At 36.2% G+C, this 27190-nt stretch overlaps 2 protein-coding genes across 3 annotated transcripts in view; one reads left to right on the forward strand and one right to left on the reverse strand.

Annotated features, from left to right (window-relative positions):
- Positions 1-8831, reverse strand: part of CEP44 (centrosomal protein 44) — a 12613-nt gene extending 3782 nt beyond the window's left edge. The window contains exons 1-7 of the mRNA XM_042811881.1: positions 8729-8831; positions 7158-7294; positions 6437-6584; positions 5736-5882; positions 4780-4887; positions 3177-3341; positions 2600-2809 (exon numbers count right to left, since the gene is read on the reverse strand). Coding sequence (XP_042667815.1) covers positions 2600-2809; positions 3177-3341; positions 4780-4887; positions 5736-5882; positions 6437-6584; positions 7158-7246 — 867 coding nt within the window. The 5' untranslated portion in view covers positions 7247-7294; positions 8729-8831. The remainder of the gene's footprint in view (positions 1-2599; positions 2810-3176; positions 3342-4779; positions 4888-5735; positions 5883-6436; positions 6585-7157; positions 7295-8728) is intronic.
- A 67-nt stretch (positions 8832-8898) lies between these two features.
- FBXO8 (F-box protein 8) lies at positions 8899-26968 on the forward strand. 2 transcript variants are annotated; one of them, XM_042811882.1, is made up of 6 exons: positions 8899-9031; positions 12289-12628; positions 14868-14994; positions 21384-21502; positions 23134-23330; positions 24115-26968. In XM_042811882.1, exons 2-6 carry the CDS (start codon positions 12300-12302, stop codon positions 24300-24302), a joined length of 960 nt encoding a protein of 319 aa, XP_042667816.1. In that variant the 5' UTR covers positions 8899-9031; positions 12289-12299; the 3' UTR covers positions 24303-26968. The 2 variants fall into 2 exon arrangements, with proteins under 2 accessions (XP_042667816.1, XP_042667818.1); XM_042811884.1 differs by having other exon boundaries at positions 12292-12628.
- The last annotated feature ends 222 nt before the right edge of the window (positions 26969-27190 follow it).

A 27190-nucleotide genomic window follows, 5' to 3' on the forward strand; every position in this document is an offset into this window, starting at 1 on the left:
AACCTTAAAAACACCTTTTATAAACAAAAAAAAAAAAAATCTCTTTCCACAAACAAATTTTTTACTTTCACTTATACAAATTTTAAAAAAAAAAAAAAAAAAAAAAAAAAAAAAAAAAAAAAAAAGAAAGCCTTGAGCAATATCCAGCCTTTATTAACCAACAAACTGTTATTATGTTTGAAATCTTACCCTTCAGTAAAGTACAGTAATTCATATACTGGAATATGTAACTGTATCACTTAAGAGGGGATTACATCCAAGTAAGTAGATAAGGGAGAAATAGTAGGTGCTGTGAGTGAAAAAGCTAAGAAAGACTGCATTTATGTGTGTTTCTCTAAGAGAAAGGAGGTGGGGGGGGGGGGAGAAGATAACTGCACTGAGTGCTATTGCCCAACTTGTCTCATTGAGAGGGATTTGGTAGTCTTGGTAGTCTCTCAGATTTTCCTTGAGCTAAACGCACTGCTGCTACTTTGTGGCAGCACTGCAAACCAGTGCTCCTGCTATGCTGGCTACACGCCAGACATCCCCTGAAGAATCCTGAAGAAAGGAGTAACTCTAAGTTGCTTCTGTATGTATGAAGAGCAACCCGGATGGAAAAAAAACAAACCAGCAGCAATTCCCTGGCCAAAACAATTATTTCCTTGCAGTTTTCAGAAGTCTATTGCAAAATAATAATAATAATAATAAATTAAAAAAAAAAAAAAAACTTTTAAAGACTCTTTTTAAAACCCAGCTTCTTTTGCTTTGAAAGATGTGCTAACAATGCCAGGCACAAACTAAATTCAAACTTCTTTCTGCGACAACTACTAACAGTAACAGGTACTGCAGAAATAAACTCATTTCCAGTAAATTTTTGAATGACACCAGTGTCAAGTATATTCACAGTGAATATTCCATACTATTCCAGACCTCTGAACTACTTCAATAAATGTTACCAAAGTAATAATAAACCAAACATAGATGGAATTTTTTTTAAAAAGGCTTCATTTTAATTATAAGCCATTCTGCACCACGCATGTAGTAATCACCTCTTGACAATACATTTGAAAAAGACTCAAATCTGCTTGGCAGTGTAGCTGAAGGGCCCTTGAAACTGACCAGAGGAGAAAAAACATAATACTGGCTGACTCACTTGAACATACGTCTGCTGATAATTAAATTACAACATTTATGCACAAGAAATTGATTTCAAATGGTAAATCCTTTAAGCCATTCCTGACCTGAGACTTATTAAAAAAAAAAGATTTATGTCAATCATCATTATTTTTGAAGGATGTAGCTCAAAGAATCCCATGGTCAGCCTGAAAATTTGCCCATTTCTAAGCTCAGCATAACTAGCAAACTTTCAAGAAAAGCAATTTTAAAAAACTATTCTGTATGAGTACTAGTGATATCTTCAAATTTTCAGGCAAGAAAAACGTTCTAAGCTCCAGGTTACGACACAATTCAACATTCTTACAACTACAGGGAAGAAAAAACAAAAACCCCACACCTTTCAATAGGTTTTCCAACTTCTGAAAGAATCTGACAGCATCCTTTGGATACATGTGCAAACACATTTTGAAATTAAGCATATGATCACAAAACTGATGTTATGATTTACTCTATCTTAGAATACAAACATGCAGTCATATATGAAATAAAATAGCGTTTACTTAGCAAAGATTTTTGAACAGCATGAAAATAAATACTTGACAAGCTTTTAATTATTGATAAATAATTGATAATACTTGAAATACAGCCACATCACAATTGTAATACCTTCATACTTTTAAAAATACAATGAATACCACAGGCAAGGCAGGAAAGAGAAAGCAAAAATGAGAAGAGCCATCAATTAGACTAGATATTTAAAAGATAATCATAAAGTAAGTGCACGATTGAAGTAAGAATCAACTTCTCCATTAATCCTCTATTTTCCATTGTAAATGCCACATATATAATTACTGAAAGATTAAGACTTCATTATATCTCACAAAGGGAACAAAAGCATCTGATTAAAGATCAGTCTGGACAACTAAAAAGGAAGTTTGGCTGTATCAGTGGCAAAAGTACCACACTCCAGACTACTGAAACATTTGCAGCCCAGAATGAGAAATCCAAAATTGCATGGGCAAAGGAGCCTTAAATGTGCCCCCATCACAAGGAAATTCTCCACTTCACATATGGTAAGCTTTCAAAGACAGCACAATTTTAAGTCTGTGGAAGTTATCTCAATGAGCTCACTGTCATATAAAATCACACAGTCATTACTTTCGAAAATATACTGAGCTACACCTGCTGGAAAGTTTCCAAAGGAGAAGTTTGCTACAGAATATCAGGAAGCAACAGAACGTAGCAATTACGTTGAAAAAAAAAATCCTCAAACAACACTGGCATTCGGACTCTTCCATTAAGAATAGTGAAAGACATACATCAAGATGTAGGAAAAACAGAAGCAAGCTGAGTGCACTGTGTTTGGCAACAGTCCTGTCACCTAGTAATAACTGGGAAACACTAAAAAAATTGTTCTAAACAAAAACAACACTAAACTGAAACACTACAGATATTATACTGATATCTGATTTTACTATAGCAATAAAATTGATGTGTGTGATACCTTTTTGGACTGCAGCAACAGTTCTGTTTCAAGAAGCAAAACTCTGCTCAACAAATTATTCCAGTCCTTCTCATCTATAATCACCTTCCCTTTCAGTTTCTCTTCCAAAACACGTAATTTATCTTCCATCCAGTCCAGCTTATGAAGCTTTTCCTGGCAATCAGCAAGTTGACTCCTTAGGAACTCCATCTGAGAATTGTCCTCTATGACCTGAAAACATGGATAAAAACACATTTTCTAATTATGGCATAGATATAATTCATCCTTTGATCAACAAAATTAAATGCAATTTTCCTCAATTTAAGTAAGCACATTATGCTACATTAGAGAATTATATTTCAGAATTGCTATAAACTAATTATTCATTGAACCAAGCTTTTACAGAAACTGTTAGTAGACCTGGCACTTGAAAGGTCAACACAATTTGACATTTTTAACCACTGAATATACATATCTACTAGTTACATTTAAAGAGAATCCAACTATTATTCTAAAATCTCTTCCCTTAAGAAAGGTCCTGTGGAGAAAAAAAAAAAAAAAAGTTAGGAATGCATGTGGAAAGCTTAAATATTCTTACTTGTTCTTCCACAACATCATCATCTAAGTACAACTCTTCTTCATTATTTCCCTCTTCTGGAAGTGATGGTGGATTAAGGGGTGTTGGATTAATAGGTGCAAGAGGAAGGTCATCCCTAACTTCATCTCCTGAGTGTCGTTCTACAAGAGGCACCTTTTGAGCATGCTTGAAAATAAAAACAAATAAATAAAAACCCATGATATTTCTCAGTATAAAAATATTCACATGCATCAGGGAGATAACTGACACAAAACATCTATCATTCTAGCATTTAACTGTTAAACTAAAATAAAAAAGTTTTACCACAACTGGCTGCAAAACACAGAAACCCACAAAAAGCAGTTCAATTAAAAAAGTAAGCCATATAGACATGGAAGAACTGTAAAACAAATATGCACACAAATTACTATGTTTACTGAGTATACTGGTTCCCATCTATACACAGTGCTGAAACCATCAATGGCCTTTCCTGCTATTAAAAAAAAAACAAAAAAAAAACAAAAAAAAAAACACATTGTCTAGGGTTGTGAAGTTTGAAATTGTGGATTAGAACTCTCTAGTTTCCTATGTGATAACATACACATGGATCGATCCAACAACGAAGTTACCGCTCAACCTTTCAGAAAAAAAATGAGCTTAATGGGGAAATTTGGAAATCTATTTTCCTTCACTACTTCTAAAGTACTTCATGTTACCAACATTTCCCCTTTCTTTGAATATTTCCCTCAGAGAGAACAAAAGACAGTTTATACCCTTCTTGGCAGATGGAGCAAGTCTTATCATCACTACATCTCACAAAGCAAAATATGTTGTCTAATGATTAAGAACCCACAATTAGTAGTTTTGTGTAGTAGTAACCTGCAAGCGTTAAGACATTACGTGTTTTAAAGGGACACTGAAATTCTTCTCTTCAAGAGAATTCTTAATACACTCACATACATTCCCATTTAATTCCACTAATCTGGCAGTTCATGGGTGATGAACAGTGATTTCAAGTGCTTTCTTTGTGAAGTCTTCCTCACTGCTAAGGGCAATATTTTCATTCTAAATAGAAATCATGTACCTTTATTGAGCTCAGTCCTAAAGAAATTTTTGCAGGATTTTACTTTAACCAGGAATACTGTTTCCTCCACAGCACAAGATAAACATAATGTATCAGCTCAAATATTACGCTCAGGAACTGAAGCCAAAATGAATGATACATTAACAAATCTTTGCTGAACAGATTCCAGCAAAAAAACCAAGAAGTATTTTAAATGTAGCTTTCAAAACAGCATAATGTCAGGTCAGATACAATTCCATCTCAAAAAATATAATATTTTTCCAATTATATCTTCATTTTGATTACTGCCCCTCATTTTTCTTTTGTATAATTCAACAGATAACAGTACTAGATCATTACCACCAAGACTCAATCAACTACTCAGTAAAAAAGAAGTAATAGTTTCTGTAGCAGCCATTATTTCCATCAACCGCATTTTGAAAAACATATCAAGCATGATCAAATGTTAAAACCTACACAAAAGCACATATTCCAGGAAGAGCCTGATTTGCTACAAGTGAGACTAACTTCTAGACACACAACATAAAAACTATTTCATACCTGTTTGGAATTCAGAGTGCTGCCACTGAGATCAACAAGAATATCACCACAATTTGACCATATTTCACGTTTTGAAGGTCTGAATTTCTTTCTTGCTTGGGATTTAACCTTCAGAATAACGAGGAAAAAAAACCTCATTCTAATACATTTTTCTGGGAGGGAAAGGAAGACACTACATCTAACCACTGTTGGCAAGCCAGAAAATTGCATAACACACACGCAACGGCATTTAGATCTCTGAAATGCAGTATGTATGTATAAATATGTATTTAAATTATATCCCAAATTAACAGAGAAAACAGATCTCAAAGTGAATACCACATACATATTCTTAACACCTACACAGCGTTGCATGAAAATTGATCACAAATACTGAACTTGCAAGGTTGAATGTCAAAGAGGATGAAAGTATGTCACTTTCAGATGTGCAATTAGAAATAAAGCAAAGAGAAGTTCTCAAGATTTTTTAGACTCAACTGAAATATAATATGAAGGCAATCTTTTATTAAAGTACCATCAAATGTGATTAATAAAAATAATCAGACTTAAGATGTATACTAACAAAACACAAATACAACTTTGTATTATTTATCATATTTAAATTAAATGTTACCAGAACTTTAATATTGCAGAGGATTTTGTTTTTATATCTACCTGTAATGTCTGAGTTACATAAACACTCACTGCGTTAAGAACCAGAAAAGTCCACTTACCCATAAAGATAGCAAGTATTTAACTGATCTTTGTTTCAGTAATTTTATTTTGTTTATATGACAGCACACTGGCAGCTCATGTCACATATATACTCAACAGCATTCAAGAATCTCCGAAAGAAAATTTATACTAATTTTCCCCCTATTTTGACAAAAATAATCTGATCTTCACCTTCTACCTGAAGGACCAAAACTACATCAAAAATAGCATCCCTCACAATGAAGTTACTATTTGATGAGTACCTTATTCAGGTTACTTAATTCCTTATGTTTTTTCACCACGCAGTTGATAATGTCACAAACAATCTGCATTTTTCTTTCTGCAAAACCAAACTGAAGAAACTGCTCTTTTGTTAGGATTGGTTTATAGTGAAATTGATCTCGGAGAAGCTGGAAAAAAAAAAAGTTTGCTTTGAAAATCATTTTAAAAAACCTATTGTAGAAATAACACCCTCAGGTTCTTATTCTTCTGCATTCTCTCTTTTATTCTGCACTTATTCAGCTCAAAGCACTTGATTTGATTCTAATTTATAAACTTTTAAACACAAAATTATTTTAAAATATCATGTCAAACTAATTTATTAGTTGTTTTTCCATCATAATTATTGAAAGTTACTTTGACTTTTTCTTCTGCTGGTTATGATTTCTCTGTGTCTACTTCTGACTGCATAACTCATTCAACAAATATTTCAGCACTCCTCACTCCTAATATGTAATGCAAATACATTACTGACTCTGTGACTGTTCTAAAAATTGAAATTCCTTTAGATTTTCCTGAAAACAAGGAAGCCAAATACTTTGCACATCCTTAGTTACTACTGATGCTAAATGTTAACCAAATTACAGTTCTTATTCACAGCCAAAAATGTTCTCTCTCATTAGGTATTTTTATGAGGTCATACACAAAATTGTGCCTCTTTTTTAAAGAGCATGAAGACAGATACCTTATAAATAGCTTCAATAAAGCGCAAGTCACTCTTTGCTGTAAGTTCCACATCACATTTCACCAGAAGTTCTGCTACGTAAGTTGAGAACGATGTAAAGGAATAGCTAATTATGGGTAAAAATGCAGCTGGATCACCCTTCACTAACCTATTGAGAAACAAAAGTACTTAACATAGCAAAAGGGAATAAAAGACTTTGCACAATTGCAAACATTTAACTTGAAACGTTAATATAGCATACGTGTTACACTCAAATTACATATACTCGATATAGCAAGCATGTTACACCTTAATTATATTGTTACCCCTTCATTTTCAAGTTTTTTCTCTGGTTCCCTTGATTGCAAGAACCTTTCCATGCATATCTCATTCAGCAGTCTTTACTGTCATCTGTAAAATGCCTGAAACAATGCTTTTTGTGACCTCCCCACATAATCCCAACACGGTCAGGTCTGAAGCCCAAAAGCTCACTGTTAAACATCTTGTTCTACCATCTTTACAAGATGAAAGTCAGCACTCACAAAAAGAAACAAAGAGAGATTAAACAAGGGGGGGGGAACTGCTCAGACTAGCAAAACTGCATTATTTCACTTTCCATTCCATGTGTATCAAATCCCAACTTCACACAGTCATACCCTCTCTGCTTACTCATCACTGGATGCAAAGCCAGTATCTTGCTGTCATCCTGTATTAGCATAAATTTATTAACACTTTTTCTTACACTGTATAATCCACATCTCTTGGATAATTTAACATGCGAAGTCCTTGTTCTATTTTTCTTAAACTTCCTTTTAGGTCTCCTGTTGTCATTCTTCCAAACACTGCTCTTTCAGATTACGAGGTAATTATATTATAATACTGTCAAAAAAAAAAAAAAAAGGCACATTAAAATTACAATATATATCATTATCACTGAAATTTTTCTAGAGGCGACTATTTCTGATGTTACAAAACAGCAAAAAGTTAGGGCTCAATACTAATTAATAGCAGTTATTTCTCTCATACCATCCATATCAGGACTTAGTAGAAATGCCTAATCCCATCAACTATCAAAGATCTTTAAAGATAGGGATGTGAATGCAAATAAAGAATTTAGGGCTGCTAAACCAAACAGAAAGGATTGAATAAGCTTGTTTGATATTTCAAAGGAGACGATGCTTCTCCATTAAACAATCCACTAAATCCAGTTGAAATTGTTCAAGCAGAACTGGTGCAACAAACTAGGCAGCCTATGTACTTTAAGGTAGGTCTAAGTTTATTGGCACTATAGCCAAAAGGTCCAGTTTTAACCTCTGCATCATAACACACAAGTCAAAAATCTGCTTTTTAATTGATCATTCACAGGAGACTCATTTAGTGACATAATGTAAACTACAAAATGGTGCCCCTTTCTTTGCAGAGCTATCCTGCAAGAAAGAAAAAAAGAAGAAAAGGCAACAGAAAAAAAAATCAATAATGCATTTCATCATCAACATCCAAATCAGCTTTGTCAGAGGCATAAAGAAGCACAGGAAACTTTTACTTTTAGTGTTATTTTCTGGTCAAATTGATTAATAAATTCCCAAGTGGAGGAGAAGACTAAGTTTAAAAAAAAAAAAAAAAAAAAAAGGTCATTGGAGAACTAAGTGAAAAGAAAAGCATAAAGCTGATACTCCTTCAAAAATACATCATATTCACAGACACTCTATGAGCACTGTTTAGTATACCTTGCAAGCACGTGTTTGTAAGCAAATGGTGTCAGGTCTTCTCCAACACAGAACTTTAAAAGCATAGACTCGATAACAGCCCAGCCCCCAAATTACAATTCACAACAAACAACCTACATCCTAACTAGACTCTGAGAAAGTCTATTAGCAAACTGCCCAGCTCAGCAACTTTGAAACACTTGAAAGGGTGAAAAAAAAACAAACAAACAAGAGTACCAACAAAAACGTGTTAGACACAATATTTAGAGTTATGGAAATAATGTTTCTTCAGGGCATTTCTCACATCCTTGAGATCTGCTTCTGATCAACTGCCACAACTGTAAACTGTAGATTTTGCTGTGTTAAGGCCTGGCTGGAGGTTTAGGCCCAGAGAGTGTTGGTGAATGGGATTAAATCCAGCTGGCATTCAGTCTGGAGTGGCGTTCCCCAGGGACTGTATCGGGGCCTGTCCCATCTAATACCCTTATCGGTGACTGGGATGAGGGCACTGAGTGCACCCTTAGTAAGTTTGCAGATGACACCAAGTTGGCCAGAAGCGTCCACCTGCTCTGGGCTAGGAAAGCCCTACACAGGGGCCGGCACTCACCCCCGACGCTTTCCGCGGCCGGAGCCGCTCGCCTGCTCCAGACACCCGAATCTGCCGCCGCGCGGCACAACGGCCGCTTCCGCTTCCAGCGCGTCCCTCCCCGGTGACGCCACTTCCAGCAACAACAGCGAACGTCAAACCCGCCTGGCAGGAGGCGCGGCGGCGGCGGCTCCCTGCGCGCCAGAGGGGTCTCACCGCCTCTTCCCACCGCTAGGGCCGCCTAGCCCCTCTCTGTCCGGTGAGGCTCACGCACCGACCCGCAACGAGCTCGTCGCGGCGGCGGTTGGACCCGAGCTCGCACAGGTACGGAAGGGCTCCCGTGGCTGGGCTCCGTCGGCGAGCAAGCGGCCGGGGGATGATGGACGGGCTACGCGGCCAATCAGAGGCCGGGCCTGGCCGGTGCGGGCCAATGGCACTCGGGGGCAGTACCACCCGGTGGTGTTGCGAGGGGCCGGGGTCGCCGCCTCCCTCGGCGCGGACCGGCTCGGGGACTGTCCTGCCGTGAGAGGGGCCGGTGCGGCCTGTGGAGCGAGCGTGCTCGTTGCCTGGGGGCAGCTGTGCCGCTCACAGCCAGGGCGCCCGCAGGCCGCCGAGCGGAGGGCGGCTGTGGGGAAAGAAGCTCGAGACGCGGAGATGGACTCCCCTGCACCGCAGGGCTCCGTGCAATGGAAAGGCCTCGCGTGGAGCATCCACGTGTGCTTTGTTGGTGACGGGGCTACCAGAGCCACTGCATCTTTGTCCTAACAGAGATGGCATTTAGCTTGTAGTTTTCTGTCGTGGGCTCCACTGCAAAAAGGATTTATTCTGGAACACAGCAACAAGAAGCAGACCTGGTTCTGGGATAGGCCAGGCAGTGCCAGGGGAGATAAGCAGTCAGCAAAAAAGCTTAGTGTCACTTCTTCCTGTGAGAGTTGTGACAGCCAAGCCATTGGAAGGTTGCGGGTACTGGCTGAAGTTACATCAGTCACAAGTTTGGAAACATACGTTTGAGTGGCTTCCTGAATCTTGGGCCTGAAAATGGATGCTCACAATATTACAAAATTATATTTTTGGACACCCTTACTTTCCATATGATGATAGACTGGCCTGTGTTGAAAAGAACCACAGTGATCAGTTTCAACCCCCCTGCTATGTGCACGGTTGCCAGACAGGCTGCCCAGAGCCACATCCAGCCTGGCCTTGAATGGGTCCAGAGATGGGGCATTCACAACCTCCTTAGGCAACCTGTTCCAGTGTGTCACCCCCTCTGAGTGAAAACGTGATGCACTGACTCTCTCTGTTCTGTGAGTGAGATCTCAAAGTGTTATCCTGGATTACGGCAAAGCTGAAAGCATTTGCTTGACAGGGAAAAGAAGGTTGGCTCTACAAACAGCACGTCTGCTGCTGAGCAGCCACACACTATGTTCCCAGCAGTCGGCTTGAATCGAGTCTTGCTTTTTGTGAACCCCAAAACACATTCAGTTGGTGCTTAAAATAGAAATATGCATTTAAAATCAATGTTTTATTTTAAGAAGTCTTTCTAAGAGATTTCTCTACTGATACTTTCTGCAAAAGTATGTGAGAACTCTGTAAGAAGTCTAATTTCTTGGATACCATAGCACTGTTGGTTTTTTGGTTGTTCTTTTTTTTTTTTTTTTTTGTCCTGGAACCATAACATTAAGTAATCTATTAGTGACTGGGCTGTAAATGATGTGTCACAATTAGCATTCTGTGGCAAGATGAACCCTGTGAGCACCAGCAACAAACACTGGTATTCTTGTTAGCTCGGTATTGCTCAACAGAATGTAGTTTGTAAACAGGAACTACTAGCTAGGTATTGCAATAAAAACATTAAGGTAGCAAATGAAATTTGGATATTTGATTTAGGGCTAGGAAAACTTGGTCCTTTGCAACTATGACCCCGTTTATAAGCGTGGCCTTCAGAACAGAAAGATAATCTGACTGAAGAAGCTTGAAAGCTATTATAAAATTGCCAGATCCTTACCTAATGGAATAAAGTTCACTTGATAATTCCCTGGGTGCAGCCTTTTGATGATCTGTTTCTGATAATGCTGTTGTTCTCTCTGTGTTGCCATCCTGGTGTGTTATGAAATTTGTAGCAGTATGATCTTATGTTCTTTAGAGCCTTCAAAATTACCTATTATATTGTTGTTGTTTTTGTTGTTGTCTTTTTTTGTTGTTGTTGTTGCCTTAAAGTATGTCCAAATAGCATTTTTGAAAGACTCATTTTTTAATCAGTTAACAAATGTATGTGGAAATATAGCTCTGTTAAAATTATATAAACTAATGTCAGAACAGATAGCAAAAATATTAGCAAAATGTGTTCCTTAGTCTGACTGATAAAAGTTACAGAATCAAAGAGTCACAGAACTGTAGGGGTGGGAAGGGACCTCCAGAGATCATCGAGTCCAACCCCCCTGCCAAAGCAGGTTCCCTACAGCAGGTCACACAGGTAGGCATCCAGGCAGGTCCTGAACATCTCCAGAGAAGGAGACTCCACCACCTCCCTGGGCAGCCTGTTCCAGTGCTCCGTCACCTCACTGTAAAGAAGTTCTTGCGCACATTTGTGCAGAACTTCCTATGCTGCAGTTTCCAGCCGTTTCCCCTTGTCCTGTCTCCACTCACCACTGAAAAGAGTCCGGCCTCGCCATTCTGCCCCCCACACCTTAGATATTTATAGACCTGGATCAGGTCTCCTCTCAGTCTTCTTTTCTCAAGGCTGAACAGACCCACTTCACTCAGCCTTTCCCCATAGGAGAGATGCTCCAGGCCCTTCACCATCTTTGTGGCCCCCCTCTGGACTCTTTCCGAGAGATCCCTGTCTTTTTTGTACCGTGAATTTAATGTCAGTGTTTTCAGCCTCCGTGTTCCTTCACTGCTTTATTCTTCGTCATAGAGATTAAGAGTTAAACAAGGTGGCTGTGTTGCTTACAGTTCTCAAGAGTTCAAGAGGCTATTAACTTTTTTGCTTACTACACATGTGATCTACCAACCACCTGGTGGATTCTTATTGGTCTTTTGTAATCCTAAGCGTCTGAAAGTAGTCTTTACACGTCCAGACCAGTACTGCATAAGAAATGCAGTAGTAATGTAGCAATGCCTCCTCTCTCAGGGCCTTAGTGCCTCTTCATGTACCGAGCAGGATTGATCTTTACTTAAAGAGTGATACTGTGTTTCAGATGTACTGCTACATTGTGTTTCTAGAACAAGCAACAGAACTGATATAGCTTAAGCTGGAGTGCTGGCTTCAGTACACGTACACAAACTCCTAACCTTTATGACTTTGAAAAAAAATGTTTAAGGAAGTGTTTTGGGTGCTCAGAAGCAAGAAGGAGAAAATACACTGAAGTTGGGAATGGCTTCTAGCTGCAATATATTTAAGTTCCTAAATGTTTTCCTTATGTCAGTCACAGCGTGCTTCTGTGTGTTCCCCATTTCTCTGGATGATTTTGTCTGTCCTTTTATTTTGTAGCACTTCATTGTTTTTAAATAAACTAATTTAATTAAATGTTAAAGGAAATGCGAGTATGACAACATTCAATTTGGCTTTTTATGTCCAGCAGGCTCACAGATGGGTCAGGGACTCTGGAGGGTTGCTAGGAATCAGCAACTGCAACACCAAGGATTCAGTGGACAAGGCTATCTTACCAGAGAGCATGGTAGGAGAATAGCCACTAACAATGTCTCCAATACAAGCCACCGGAAACAAGCCCAAGGAGGTATTGACATCTACCACCTGCTGAAGACAAGAAAATCTAAAGAACAAGAAGGATTCATTAACTTGGAAATGCTGCCACCAGAGCTTAGTTTTACCATTTTGTCATATCTGAATGCAACTGATCTCTGTCTAGCTTCGTGTGTCTGGCAGGATCTCGCTAATGATGAGCTCCTCTGGCAAGGGTAAGCAAAAACAAATGCATCACCTGGGAGTAGTAAAAATAATTGTCTCAAATTGTGCTTTGTATTATTCCAATTTTAGCAAAGGTTTTCTAAGTTAAATGAGATTTGGCATAGGGGAGAAAATGGACACAGTTTAAAAATGTGTAATTATGGATTTCTAATTACTACTAAGATAGTGGAATAGGTTTCTGTATACACAAGTGTGCTGGTATAAGCACATGCATGTATTACTAACAAACCTGTTGTTTGGTGAAAAAAAATCAAGGACTCATTCACTTTTGTTTTAAATCAAAGCACAGCTGAAATGTTTGAAGTTCAGAGAAATAACACAAATACCCGGCTTGAGCAAGTAAATCTGTTCAGCTGAAGCTCTAGGTAAAAAGGAATAAGAACACATCTACTTTAGTTGAGTTAGAGCAATATATGCCCTTGTTTTTTGGAAGACAGCAACAGAAGGGAGGGGGAAAGAAAAGGCCAGTTCTGCAAGCACACCATAAAATTTCTACTGAAAAATTTATGCAACATGCAGAGGCAATTCTGTCTGTTTGTATGCCCAAGAAATAAAGGAAAATTCTATCAAATAAAATTGTGCAAGATGAAATTTTAATTAAAAACACCACCTTCCATTTTCGTGTTTTAGAGCACTAGGAAAGAATCCTACGAAAGCACACCTATCTTTAGAGTAGGTTGTCGGTAGAATTTGTCTTACACAAAACAGCCTTATCCTTTAATTTAACTGACAGTGAGTAGTATTAATGTAACAAGTGGGTTGCTGTTCCAGGTCCTGTTTATTTTCCTTTTATTGTGTTCTAAGTCTTTCCTTCTCTCAGTCTGTTTACTTCTCTGCATTTGAAGCAGCTTCTCCTCAATTCACTTCATGAACTTCATCAAGAGGATGCAATTATAACTTCTTAGTCACAGCTGTTCTTTCATTCAGGACTGTTATCTTGGCAAGAAGTAGTGGCTCTAGTGAAGGTTTATTTGAGCTTACAAGATTATGTGCATAAAATAACTTTGCAGTTTGTTATCCTATTGTTCTTGATCCTTGGTATCAAAACTGTGCAAAATACAAATAAATTTTTTGTTCTAAAGCACAAGTATATTATGTTCTTAATTAAACAATATATATGCTTAACATAAGGGTAAAAAAAAAAAAAGCATATTTCCCTCAGAATTCACCTTGGGAAACAGCTCAATCATTTTTAGTGAAATCTTCCTTAATATTCAGTTGAAGCATATATTTGTTTGTGAAAGTTTGTCCTGGTTTAGCGCAATTTTTTTAAAAGTCTCAATTCACATAGATGTCTGCTAACATCTTAATTTTTAGTAATCCACATATATTGAGTTTAGAATTCAGCAAGTTCTACAGTTGTGTTTCAGAACTCAGTTCAAATAAGACCCAAGATGCTGAGAGGAAAACCAAGTTTCTTTCGTGTTCTACCTCAGCCATCTGAAGAATTCTAACCACTGTGGCCAGTTTTTTTTTGTTGTTTTTTTTTGTTTGTTTTTTGTTTTGTTTTTTTGTTTTTTTGTTTTTTTTTTTAACAAATATGTTAAAGCAGAAGTAGAACTGAAATAAGGAACTTAGATAAGAAACAAGGTGCCTAGGAAGTGAAAGTTCAAGGGGAGTTTAGACGGCATCAACAAGGAAGCTGAGACGAGGAACAGAAACTGATGAAACATGGAGTCAGAGGCAGGATAGAAGAAACAACCTTGGAACTGATGAAAAATATTGATAAAATATTTATGCAGGCATGGGGTTTAATCAGGTAACCCAGAGTCATCAAGACTGAGAAAAGGATGGATAGAAAGTAGCAGGTTGCGTATTCTGGTGCAGATGTGACATTCCACTCACTACACAACTAGAGCACGAGAAAAGAAACACAGATTTTTAATCTGATACTACTGCAAGAGAATTATTTGTCACTTGTTACCTACTGTTCAGATACTAGGAGTGTTAGAGGCTCCAACTGTGTAGATGTCATTACAATGCCACCTACTGGAATACATTTTGAGGTTGCACTAGTATATGACAAAACCTACAACAACAACAAAAAAAGTGTCATTAGTTGAAGACTTTAGAAACAAACATACAGAAAAGTTAAGAATTAAGTGTTACAATCAATCTTATTTTCAAGTTTCCTTATTGTTTGAGTACTTGGCTTTGCAGTGTTAATTATGTTTTGCGTCTGTAAATACATAAAAGGTTTTTGATAATAGACTAATTCTATTTTCATAGGTTGTGCAAATCCACTTGGGGTCACTGTTCTATATACAATAAGAATCCACCTCTAGGATTTTCTTTTAGAAAACTGTATATGCAACTAGATGAGGGCAGCCTCACCTTTAATGCCAACCCTGATGAGGTAAGTGAACTATTGCTGACAGTAACAAACATATTAAAATATTTGTAGCTGCTATTATATAGTCCTAGATATATTAGGAGCCAAGCTTTAGCATTTCTTCTTCTATAGGAATGGTTAATACTAAGTTATAGCCCTATCCTGATTTTCTTTTTTTTTTTGGCTATGGTACCTGTGCGCATCATTTACACAGCTTGCCTCTTAAATGCTTGGTATAGCAGTCTGACCTACAGATGCCAGAAATTCCTTACCATGTGTTGACTTGAGAACAAGAGGGAGATTCCTAACTGAAGAAGTGGGGTATCAAAAAAAAAAAAAAAAAAAAAAAAAAAAAAAAGTGCTTACAAATGCAGTCAAATGCTGTTTCAGAGTATGGGTTTGCTCCCACTTTACCTGACTTATATATATAAGAGAATGTATAAAGTAAAGCAATTACTTTTGTGACAATTGTGGTTTCTTGTAAGGCATTTTTAAATACTTCTGTGGTCAAGGAGAACAGTGAAAAAGATGTATTGCTGAACTACTATCAGTTTGATTTTATTTCTGTGCATTTTTGTTCTTTGTTAAGAGAATCTTCTTTGTAGTATGTAACACCATATTTATTTTCTAAAAATACCTAATAGGTTTCAATTTATTAATTTGCTTAACTAACAGGAAAAGACAGCTTGTGCCTCTCTCTCGCTTTTCAAAGAGGAAACATGTTTGAGAGTAGGTAATTAAGTCTTTTCCAGGCAAAAGCTAATACTAAAGTGATCAAGACAGTATTCTGTACATAAAACTAGACTTCTCATGCTGCATGTTTATTAGGAAAAGATGGTAGACAGTTTTGAACAATAATAAGCATTAACTTCCTATGTATGTTTATAAGTATACAATGAAGTAACAGCTGAACAAATCCGAAGTAGAAAAAGTCATGAAGAAATATACTTTCAGGAAACAAATAGTTTGCACTGCTGATAAGATGCAGAGAACAAGAACTTGAAGCTACAGGGTGAAATAAATAAAGTAGTCATGCACAGATCATTGCAGTAATGGGATTTTGTTTAAACTCTTGCTTTGTCTCATATTTTGTTTGATAAAGAAATCCATTACTCCTATTAGTCATAAATAAGTATTCTATAATTTCTCTCACAGAGCTGTGCTTTGAACTTTGTTATGTAGAGCTGAGAACTTAGCACCTGCCACTTAAGTGATTAGCACTGATTTTCAGCAGGATTTTAATGAATTTAGTAATAACTGTAAAGCTTTCCAAATAAAAATGTATCTCAAGAATATATCAAGTTTCAGTTGGCAACAGCCTTGCCTAACAGAGTAATTACAATAGGTGTCAAGCATTTGGATCCTTCACAAAAGGCATTGAATGAAAGCGTCAGTATTTTTCAAGAAAACAAAGATAAGCAAACTAAAGCTATCTTGTAGTATATCTAAATTAAGTCTTAAATTTGTTATACTAACATGCTTCTTAGGGCTTCATCATGGTTATGTTGTACAGTAGCAGTACAAACAGCCTGCATCAGGCCTGCTGAGAGATGAGAAGCTCAGGGTATCTCCTATGCCTTCTGTTCCTCTCTCCCTGTGAAGCACCATAGCCTGGTAGGAATTATTCATGGCCTGAGTTTCAGGAGAATTCATAGATATCAGTGCTTTTCTTGTTACAACTGTGATGTTGGCAAACTATTATTACAAGGACACTGTGACTGGAATATTTGACATTCCACTATTACAAATTATGTCTTGGAATTTCCTGCCAAACTCTGCTTTACATTTGATAACAGACCTGATCAAATACTATAAAAATAGGAATACTTACAGCCACAGGAGCAAGATTCTCCAAAGGACAGCGCCCATGTCATGAAAATGGGTAACCAGGCTCCACAGCAACAGCTCCAGAGCTAGCGGTGGCTCACGGGGTAGGGAAGAGCATCTACACGCTTTGTGGTAGGATTCTCTGGTTAGCCATTGTTGTGTGCATGGTGTTGTGATATCAGCTGTAAATTTATGTATTGACTATATGCATGAGCTTGTATAATTCTTACCAGGTGCTCACATTCTGCTGAAAAAAGATGTGCATAATCACATTACATATGATCTGAAAGTTTTCCAGTGCATGTTTAGTTTCTGATTTTTTGTTTGTTGTTATGTTTTATCATAATGGCAGAACCAGAACCACTGTAGCCAAAATTTTGGAACTTGGTTTTTGTTTGGGAGAGGGTCTAGTTTAGAGTTAGCATTAAGACTTGAATATGAATATTTTTGTTGAACCTGCCAACATTATCTCTGCTGTATTTTATTTGGAAGAGCATATAACATATGTGAAATGTTTCTTATGAAGTGCTTATTCTACATCATGTATGCTTATGACATAGTTTGTAAGCAACCAGAAGTTATTTTCCACTGTTCTGTATACAGTTTCCAGTTTCCTGCAAAATACACTGTCAAGTTAATTACATGGGTCTATGCTATGGAGTTACTTTTGGAATGGAAAGTGGAAAAGAATACTTCAGTCAGAAAAGATCTATATTTTTGTTTCATTTTTAGCAATAGTATTTCTTACAGATTGTTTAATAGCATTTATTTGCATGGATTTATTGGAATCTGGACAGTACAAGAATACTCAGACTTCAATGAGATCAGGATTTGCCATACATAGTATAACAACTGTAGAGAGCAGTAAGCAGAGACACTGCTCACAGTATGACTAGTGTAACACGATGGAAAGTGCAACAATGACAGCAGAGCAGCAAGATCCCACACTGTAATAAGTGAGGATTTGCTCAAATACAACAGCAGCAGGCACAGAAATAAAGGAAAGAAGCTACTTACCTTTAAAAAGCATCAGGTACACAGGGATTTCCAGAGAGATCCTTCTAGTCACTCAGGTGCATTGCATACACCTGAGCCCCCCCTGGGTTGGCCCTCCCTTCCTACCAGATGCTCATCAAGCCATGATGGCATTTCCACTACATCTGACTTTCCAGTTTTATGGGAATTGTCTCATTCATTAGCAACTGCCCGTAGTTTTGCTACAATTTTCAGTCCTTGGTTATTATATAATTTGTAGTGGCTTAGATAAAGCACTGTTACTTGGCTTTTAATTATAAGTAGTCTGTAGATGATGGAATGTTTACTGTTCTGTGTTTTGTTAGCCAAATTTCTGGAACACTTATTCTCTTTCATAGTGATCTACTGAGCAAGCCAAAGCTGACATGCACTATGTTATTTGTCCTAAGAATGTTAAAGTAAGTGACAGGGGCAGGAAGTTCTTTATGTGATTCCAACTTCCATTCTAAGTGTGTGAAAAACTGGAACGGACCCAACAGCTGAAACCTTTTGGAAACTGTACTGTAAAGTCAAAAAATTCAGTTTTCCAAATTACCAATTATGGAAGCTGCATGAAATGAAAAATATTTCTGGAAATAAAAGATTGCATCACAAGTGTGTATCACTGAGAATGCATTTAAAAGGCATACAGTGAAAACAGTGACATTCAACATGCATGTTCTTCACTGTGTCCACATTTGTCAACAAATAACATGGTCAGCATATGACTTCATAACTTAGGAAAACGATCTTATAAATACCTATTAGAAAATATCAAATTGATACTGTATATTTTGTTCTGGAAGAAGCACCATGAAACATATTGACACTGTATTTCTCTAAAAAATGATGATTAAAAAAAAGATTATTAAAAAGTGATGATTAATACTGCATATATCTCATTATAATTAATTGTTTACTAATCATCTTAGTATTACCTAGGAGCTCTGATTACAAATTGATGCCCTGTATACATCATAGAACAATAATCATGGACCTGCAGAAATTATCTGTATATTTGACCTAGTGTTTAAACTTGAATTCCCATATTTCCTAGGCTTTAAGAATGTTTTACCTTTTAAAATTACTTAAGTAGACCAAATTGAGCAGTTGTAGTTTTTGGTGCTTGACAAATTTCAAGTTTTAAGTGAAATTTGTCCTTATTGGCTAATTTATTTGGCACATATTTTGCTGTAGTATTTTTAAACATGCATTAGGTAAAAAGCTTAGTGGTGTCCTAATTCTGATTTGGCATCCAATTCCATTTAAATACTAAAACGATGGAATATGTGTAGGAAAAGATAACGTGATTTCAGAAAGTTCTGTCACCAACTTAGAATGCGGTTATTTTGTTTTGTGTGCATATCTAAATAAAAAGGACAAAAGAAACTACAAATGTCTGAAGTTCAGCAGTGGCACTCTTGGCTTGGGTGGAAGGCAAGGTATCTTTAAGGCATCTTTCCTAAATCTCTAATGCTAAGAGCATTATAATGCCAACTAGATTCCACAGAGAGCTACTGGAAATCTTCACCCTTGTGCTCTTCACCTAATTACTCGTCATCTAAGCCAGCTCATCCTGCTGTACTTCGTAAGTGTTTAAAACACCTCTTCAGACCTCATAGGTAGTGGCACAGATCTTCCTAGATGAATTCAGGCAAATGCTGCCTAAGAGAATCACCAGATGACTGAAAAATAATCTTAGCATAGGATTTAATAGTTCATAGAACTACTTATTTCAGTTAATGTACCTGTCACAAGCAACCACGTTAGCTACGAGGTGATTTATTTGAAACATGGATTCTGAGAGGAATCCGAAGATGCTTATGGAGTTACAAAAAATAGATCAGATGACATGCCTTAAATCTTAAAAATAAATTTATTTTTTAAAACTTAAGAACTATAAAATAAATCAGATTTATATTGTTGCAAAGTATTTGTCATTGCTTAGGAAGAAATAAATAGCAACTTTAAAATGATGTGTGTTGAAATATATTTACGCCCTGTTTATTTGTGAAAGTGATAAGGAGAATGAATAAAGAGACTGTATTCACTAGGAGATATATGGTCAACTGTTGTGTGGTGGGGAAAGATTGGGAGTTAGAGACAGGGAACACAGTCATTTTGCAGAGACTCAGTGGCATATCTGGTGAAGATCCTTTCTTGAGTTGTAATGTACTAAAGAAATAACTTTTGACATTTACTGGCACAGAGAAACCAACCTACCATCTATCTTAAAGCAGACATTATTTTCATTTTGCTTCAGCTATGAAATGGCAGGTATTTTCCAGATATGTTGCAAATGCATTTATTAAATAATTGCAGCAGAAATATGCTTTTAGAAGTGCTACTGACACTCCCTTGATAGGCCTCAGTTTGTACTACCTTAAGCAAATGCTCATTACTGAAGCAAATACTGAAGTCTCATTGAGGCAAGATATCCTTAAAGGAGGCATAGATAAGCTGAAAGTAAAAAGAACTGATGAAGCCCTGATGTCCTGCTGGTAGTCATGTGCAAACTGCCACCGAAGTGTTTGAGGAATTAATAAGCAGTTGATACTCATTTTGATTTAATTTCATGTTTAGCTCTAATTCAACAAAGTACTCAACCTTATGTTGCCCATCCTAACTACAGACAGACTTAAATATCATCTAAATTGGACCTAAATGCAAGCTTATAATGCAATGCATTTCATTACTGTCTCAAATTAGAATTCTTCCTAAAATCAGAGGCTAATATTGCTAGTTTTTCTTTTTTTTCCCCCTAAGTGTATGGAACCTTCAGATTTGTATTTACTTTAGGAAAAAAAAAAACAACCTTTTAACAATAGCATGTGATTCTTCACTGCTGTTTTCTATGAAATTCAGCATGTGTATTCCATAAGAAATGTATGCTTGGCAAACTGTGGAAAATTCTACAAATTATAAAATGAATATAAAATATACAGACTAGTTCTGTCTTTCTTAAAGCATTTTTATATAATGAAACGTTCTTATTTTCGTCTATGCATATTTTTATGTCTATTTATATGTTTATATTTACCTACGCTTTGAAATCTGCGTGCTTGTGTTTATTTGCAGCATTACACATTTAAACAAATGCATTTAATGCATCTATTTGAATGTGATGCATCACATACATGTGTGAACATTAATGTTTTAGTCAAAGATATTAAAGACAAAACGTATTATGGCTAAGATTTTCTTATCTTTTAAAGTTCTGAAATTAAAATCTATGGTTAAAATGTATGCTTAAAAAAATTATACAATATTAAAACACTGTAATTGAAATACTGTTGAACTACCGTGCTTGTATGAGATTCATAATTTTAAGTGTCCTACTCAAAGTATATGTAAAATCTCAACCATAACAACGAACTAGGTTCCTTTGCATTTGATTTGTAATTTTAGATTGTATTGTGCATGTTGAAATGTGATTGAGAGAAAGTGAAATTATTCTGCTAGAATAAAATGTGAGTAATTAGTGGGATAATTTTCTTGTGTTGCTAAGTACAGTGCTTGTTCCATAGTATGAAGATGAAACATATTTATGCATATATATCTTTTTATCTCAGGGAGTCAACTACTTTATGTCCAAGGGCATACTAGATGATTCGCCAAAGGAAATAGCTAAGTTTATCTTTTGCACAAGAACACTAAATTGGAAGAAGCTGAGAATCTATCTCGATGAAAGGTAACTTTAATTTCTTGTGAGGAGAAAGCCACTATTTGTTTTCAATGCACAGCAACCCTGACAATAGTTATTTTGCTTGTAATATTATTGACGTAAAAGTACATGGAAATGCAACTAAGTAATGCTGGTGCTAAATCTGAACAGTTCCTTAGTTCCAGAATTTTTATCATACAGGAACCTCTGAAAATACTACATATAACCAATGACTCTCACACAGTTTACTATTTCACTATTTTTGTAATTCTTCTTATAAATTGTTTAGAAAGTATAGTGTGCGTTTAAGCTGCACAGGATAGTCTCTACTGTATGACGTTCAGATTTCATATATATTTTATTGCTTTTTTTTTTTTTTTAATGTGGTCTTCCTTTTTTTCATATGTAGTATGAATGTTATAGGAAAAAGCAGTTGTTCTACCAAGTGATTGCAGCTTTTTAACTCATGATCAATTCTCTAACCACTATTTGATTTTCCAGTGTTTCTCAAATAGGAGATATGCTCACTCCCTAAGAGGTAGCAGAGCACCCTCTGGCTGAAAGCAGCAGGGTACATTGCCCCTGCTGTACCATACTCTCCTATCCCCAGAGTGTTTTCTTTTGCCTATCAGGATATCTTCAGCTTTGGGTGGTGCAGTGTTATCAGGAAAGAGGAGTACAAAGTACGAATTCAAACAAATTTTATAGAGGAGGAAAGTAATACCTATACTTAAATAGGAAGAGCAGGTGAACAGCAGCACTTTTAGCAGGAATCCTATCATGCATCTCGTTCCCCTCAGTCTTCACTGCTAAACAAGTAAAAGCAGTCATTTTTTGGTGTCACCATCAGAGACAGATCTATGCTGTAAAACTTCAGATCATCATGTTCTAGAGCAATAGAAAAAACAGGAAGCCATTTACCAGATGACACTGCAAATTAATGATTACATTTAGCAACCCCTATTGCTATCATTCTTCCCTTCATAAAATGAAATCAGGCAGAAGAAGTAAAAATTAGATTTCTAGACATTAAAACACTCCATATGGTATTGAAATATATAATAGGAAGGATCAACATACCAAAATATTCTGTTTCCAAATTTACTTCAGATGTCTTCTGCACATCTGTTTATACAGGCTAGTTTGAATCACTTCGTTGTTCCTGTGTTCAGTGGAAAACACTTGGTAGAATTGTACCCTGATGGACTTAACCTTTCAAGAGGTTTTGTGAGCAAATTTTATCTAACTGAAACCTTTTTTTAACAAGATGCTGCTATAATAGTTTTTACTTAGGCACCAGAATATGTACAATATGCACAAATATATTCCCTTTACTGCATTTTTAATGATTTCATCAGATAATTAAATTCTGTTAGCCTTTATGTGTACTGTAAGTGAATACACATGCAAACAAATTTAACAAATTTCTATTCTATTCTATTCTAAAGAAATTTCTATGGCTGTTATTGCAAGTGTCTGATGAATGTGTATTTGTTCTTTGTGTTATTCTACAGAAATGAAACAATAGAATAAAACACTCTGAAGCTCCAAAACAATTCTAAACCTTCTATTTTGATTTTTAAACCTACATTTTCATGATCAAACAGGCTTTAAAAAAAAAGTTGCTTTTCTAATTACCTGAGATTTTCTTCTACTAGGCGAGATGTTTTGGATGACCTTGTGACGCTGCACAACTTTAGAAATCAGTTCTTGCCAAATGCACTGAGAGAGTTCTTCAGACATATTCATGCCCCCGAGGAGCGCGGGGAATATCTTGAGACTCTCATTACGAAGTTCTCTCACAGATTCTGTGCTTGTAACCCTGATTTGATGAGAGAGCTTGGCCTTAGCCCTGGTAAGCAAAAAGAGCTTTTGTTCAATGAATCACTCTCTGTATTTCTATGTATGTTTGGATGATGTTACAGTTCACAGTAGATTTACAATCAGCATCTAAACAAATATTTCTCAAAGTACAAACATGGCTTAATAGCATCCTTCAATCTTTGCTGAGTAGTCAGTCGTCATCTCATTTGGGTTGAAAATGGGTAAATAAATAACATAAAGTTTATTTTCTTTGACCTAGTTGATAAGGGTGGAGGTATTTTCATGTTAGTTTTCCTTCACTTTTTTTCTGTGCTTAAACTCTGTAGTATCTCTAAAATCCCTTCTGCAAAGACCTGCACGTTTAACATTTTGCCCTATGGATAGTCCCACACAAAGCAGAGGGAATTTTGGACCTCACTGAAATTAAAAAGCATTTCTAACGGGTAGTAGGGAGCCAATTTTTAGCAATGAGACTGCTTACATATTAAAGATAAACTTAGGAGGATGTTGGCTTTAGATTACAAAGACTTTAGGATTCCATTTAAATGAATGTGTATAATGATATCAGTGGCTTTTGGATGCTGTAGGAATATTGAGAGATTTGTAAAAGTTTATTTAGCAATGTGCTGATTCTATTACTTTGAAAATGGTTATATTAAATTTTATGACAGTGGGATATTCCTTTGAATTCTAATGTATTTTTATATATGCAATGTTAGGCCCAAATGCTGAAGACTGCATAAGAGTTTTGGTCAGGCAACAATATTTTTAATGATCATAATTCCCTTTATTTTCTTTTGTTCTCTTTTGTCTAGATGCAGTTTATGTACTGTGTTACTCTTTGATTCTTCTTTCCATTGATCTAACCAGCCCTCACGTGAAGAACAAAATGTCAAAGAGAGAATTCATCCGGAATACACGACGAGCTGCGCAGAATATTAGTGAAGATTTTGTAGGGCACCTTTATGACAACATCTACCTTATTGGCCACGTGGCTGCCTAAACGCACAATTTACTAGCACAGTTTGTAATTTTCAAAAACTACATAGTTTCAAGAAATAGATTATTTTGTAGAGATGGGGGTTATTTTAGTGCTGGTCATTCTAACCTCTGTATGCAATCAAAGTTTGTGTGTAAGTGTATGTATGTGTAAACTACCTTTTCTATCTATTTACTGTGGGAATGGAAGGATTTGGAGATTTGTTTTTCATAATTTTTTTTAATTTTGCACAGAATAGTGCCATTAGTCTGACACAACTAATTACAAATGTTAAAACTGACATTACAGTCTAAGCTGACAAAGTGGTGGATTTGTGCATTAGATCTGCTTGAAACTTTAATAATTTCATTCTTTTTAAGATACTGTGTAATGTGTATATATTTAACTAAAGAGATTTATAATCATAATTATTTTATTGTAAAATATTTTAACTAAAATTGCTCCTCTCTCTTAAAAGCGTACTTCCTTCTTTTGCATTAAACTTTTTTTTTTTATAGTGCTAATTACCTCAGATACATAAGTTAGAGAAAGGTAGATCTCAATACTGTGATAAAGTCTGGGGGTTTTTTTTGTTTGTTTTTTGTTTGTTTGTTTTTTTCTGAGAGATGGCAGAACACTTGTAAAGTATCTAAGTTAATATTTAATACTGTATGACTAACTTGAATAACCATATTGGTCACATAGGCATAGCCTAGGGAAAATGTGCATGTTGCACAGAGATAGAAAACTTATTTTGCTGGCAGCAGTTAATGGTGGTATAGAACACCTACAACCAGCTATTCAGCCCTGTAAGCAAAGAAAACTTAAACAGGAAAAGCAGTGTAGGGAAGCTAACATTGCTGCTTTCAACCATCTCCCTCAGTGTGGAAGTGTCAGTGATGGAAACGGCCAGGTAAATTTATAGCAGATGAGTCATTGTTAAAGCTGCTAAGAGCTGTGACCGAGTGAGCTTAGAATGGTGACTGTGCAAGACTGGAGCTGTTTCAGACTGTTTTGGCCAACTCAGACTCTTCCTAAATATCTTCTGTAGCTAGATTTTAAATAGTTCTAAACTTTTGAAAATACTTGAAAAACGGTTTCAATCAGGTTGTGTCTTATATTCTCTGAAACATGCAGAATATTAGCCGTGCATTTGCAGTGCAAGTGCAGGAAGTTATTAAGCATTTGCCTTGTTTTAGTTCATACTGCAGTACTTCTCATAAACTGACATTATATGTAGTTGAAATAAGAGCCATTCCTTAATCTCTTCCTGATTATATTTGCTTATATAATACTCAGCTATCTCTAGCATCTGTTTTTATCATAATAACTAATAGATATATCATTTTTACATACCACACCATGTGATGAGGTAGGAAGATGTTCTTAGTTGTGTTTTACAAGCCTCTGTAGAGGTGGTTGTTGTTTGTTTTTAGTGCAAGAAGCTTATGGCAGAGCCAGAAACTGAATGCAGCTCATACTCATAGACATATACTTTGCCTACACTGCTGCTTTCTTTTTGGCACTGAGTGGATATTACATTTGTTTTAGATGTGAGAAGAATGATGACTGACAGTATACTAATTTCAGTCTACATAAGGGCTACATAAATAATGGGGGGAAAAACAGAGCTACAGCTGGTACCTCAAGTATTTAGTAAAAACAGTTATACTCATCACTCTCATCCACATGCAAAAATGCACCCAGAAAGAATTGTATTTTTTAAGTAAATTACCTCTAATCAAATTTAAACATAATTTGTGTGGCGTACACAACCAAAGTCGGGAGCCAGCAGTATTGCAGCAATCTTCCTGTGAAGTTTTACAGTATTGCTTCCCTCTCTCAGGGTAAGCTCTCATCACTTCATTCTGGGTCCTTTCATATATTTCAGAAGGCTCAAGGATACATTCCTTAATCATTAGTCATCAATTAATGTCAAACACAAAATGTTAAAGGCATAATATTAAACATTGCCTTAGGCAAAGCTCTCTAGTCCTGTTTAAAAACAAAAAAAAGTTGTTAAAAAAAAAAAAAACAAGAAGGGTAAGCATGTGCTCCTACTTGTGCATGAAGGCTGCAGAATACCACTTCCTAAAATACACTCTTCAGATGTTACATACATACAAATAGGAATTCCATGAATTCTGAAGTTTCAACAAGTTACAATCTTATCAGGAAAAGTTTTCTTCTGGGACCACAAATGCAGCTCAGAGTCTAATTCTCTTTTTCCTGGCCCCTCCGTTGACATCAGAGATAGTGGTTTTGATTTTACACTGATATGAGAGTACAATTCATTAATCTACATTTCTCTTAATTTCTAGTGACTCTCAGTTCCTATCCTAAAACAAAACAAAGCCTCCAGGCAGGCAGAATGTGTTCTTTCTGGAGTAGTTGAATACATCTATTAACAAGGTTTAGAAAGCTTCAAGGCCCATGTAATAGCCAAGAAGATAAATTAGAAACAGGAGAATATGCTTAAAGTTTCTGTAAATCCAGAAGGAAAAAAAAAATTACTCCTATAAATAACAGCTTCTGATCTTCACAAGAAATTTTGAATAGTGTTAATTGATTAGCACCTATCTCATGTTATACATTATATTAGCAGCTCAGAGTGGATAGAAAGCATCTAACTCAACGTGCCATGTGTGAATTCTTTTAGAAATATCCAATAAACCAAAACTGACAATAAACATTTCATCTGTTCTTTTTTCTTTTGAGGTTTGAGTCATTCTGTACAGTGGTAGATAAGCAATTTTTTCATTTTTAAGGATCACAACTTTTCATAAAGTTAGACAGTTTTCTGCTTTGTTTTAAAAGGGATGGGAGGGTGCATGTAAAAATTAAGCATATCACCAATGGCAAACATAAAGTTATCTTACTCATGCTCCATAAGTACTCTATAATGGAAGTTT

Source organism: Centrocercus urophasianus, unplaced genomic scaffold (assembly GCF_019232065.1).
Source record: "Centrocercus urophasianus isolate 14NV4802_14NV808 unplaced genomic scaffold, USGS_Curo_1.0 seq_13, whole genome shotgun sequence".
NCBI lineage: Eukaryota > Metazoa > Chordata > Aves > Galliformes > Phasianidae > Centrocercus > Centrocercus urophasianus.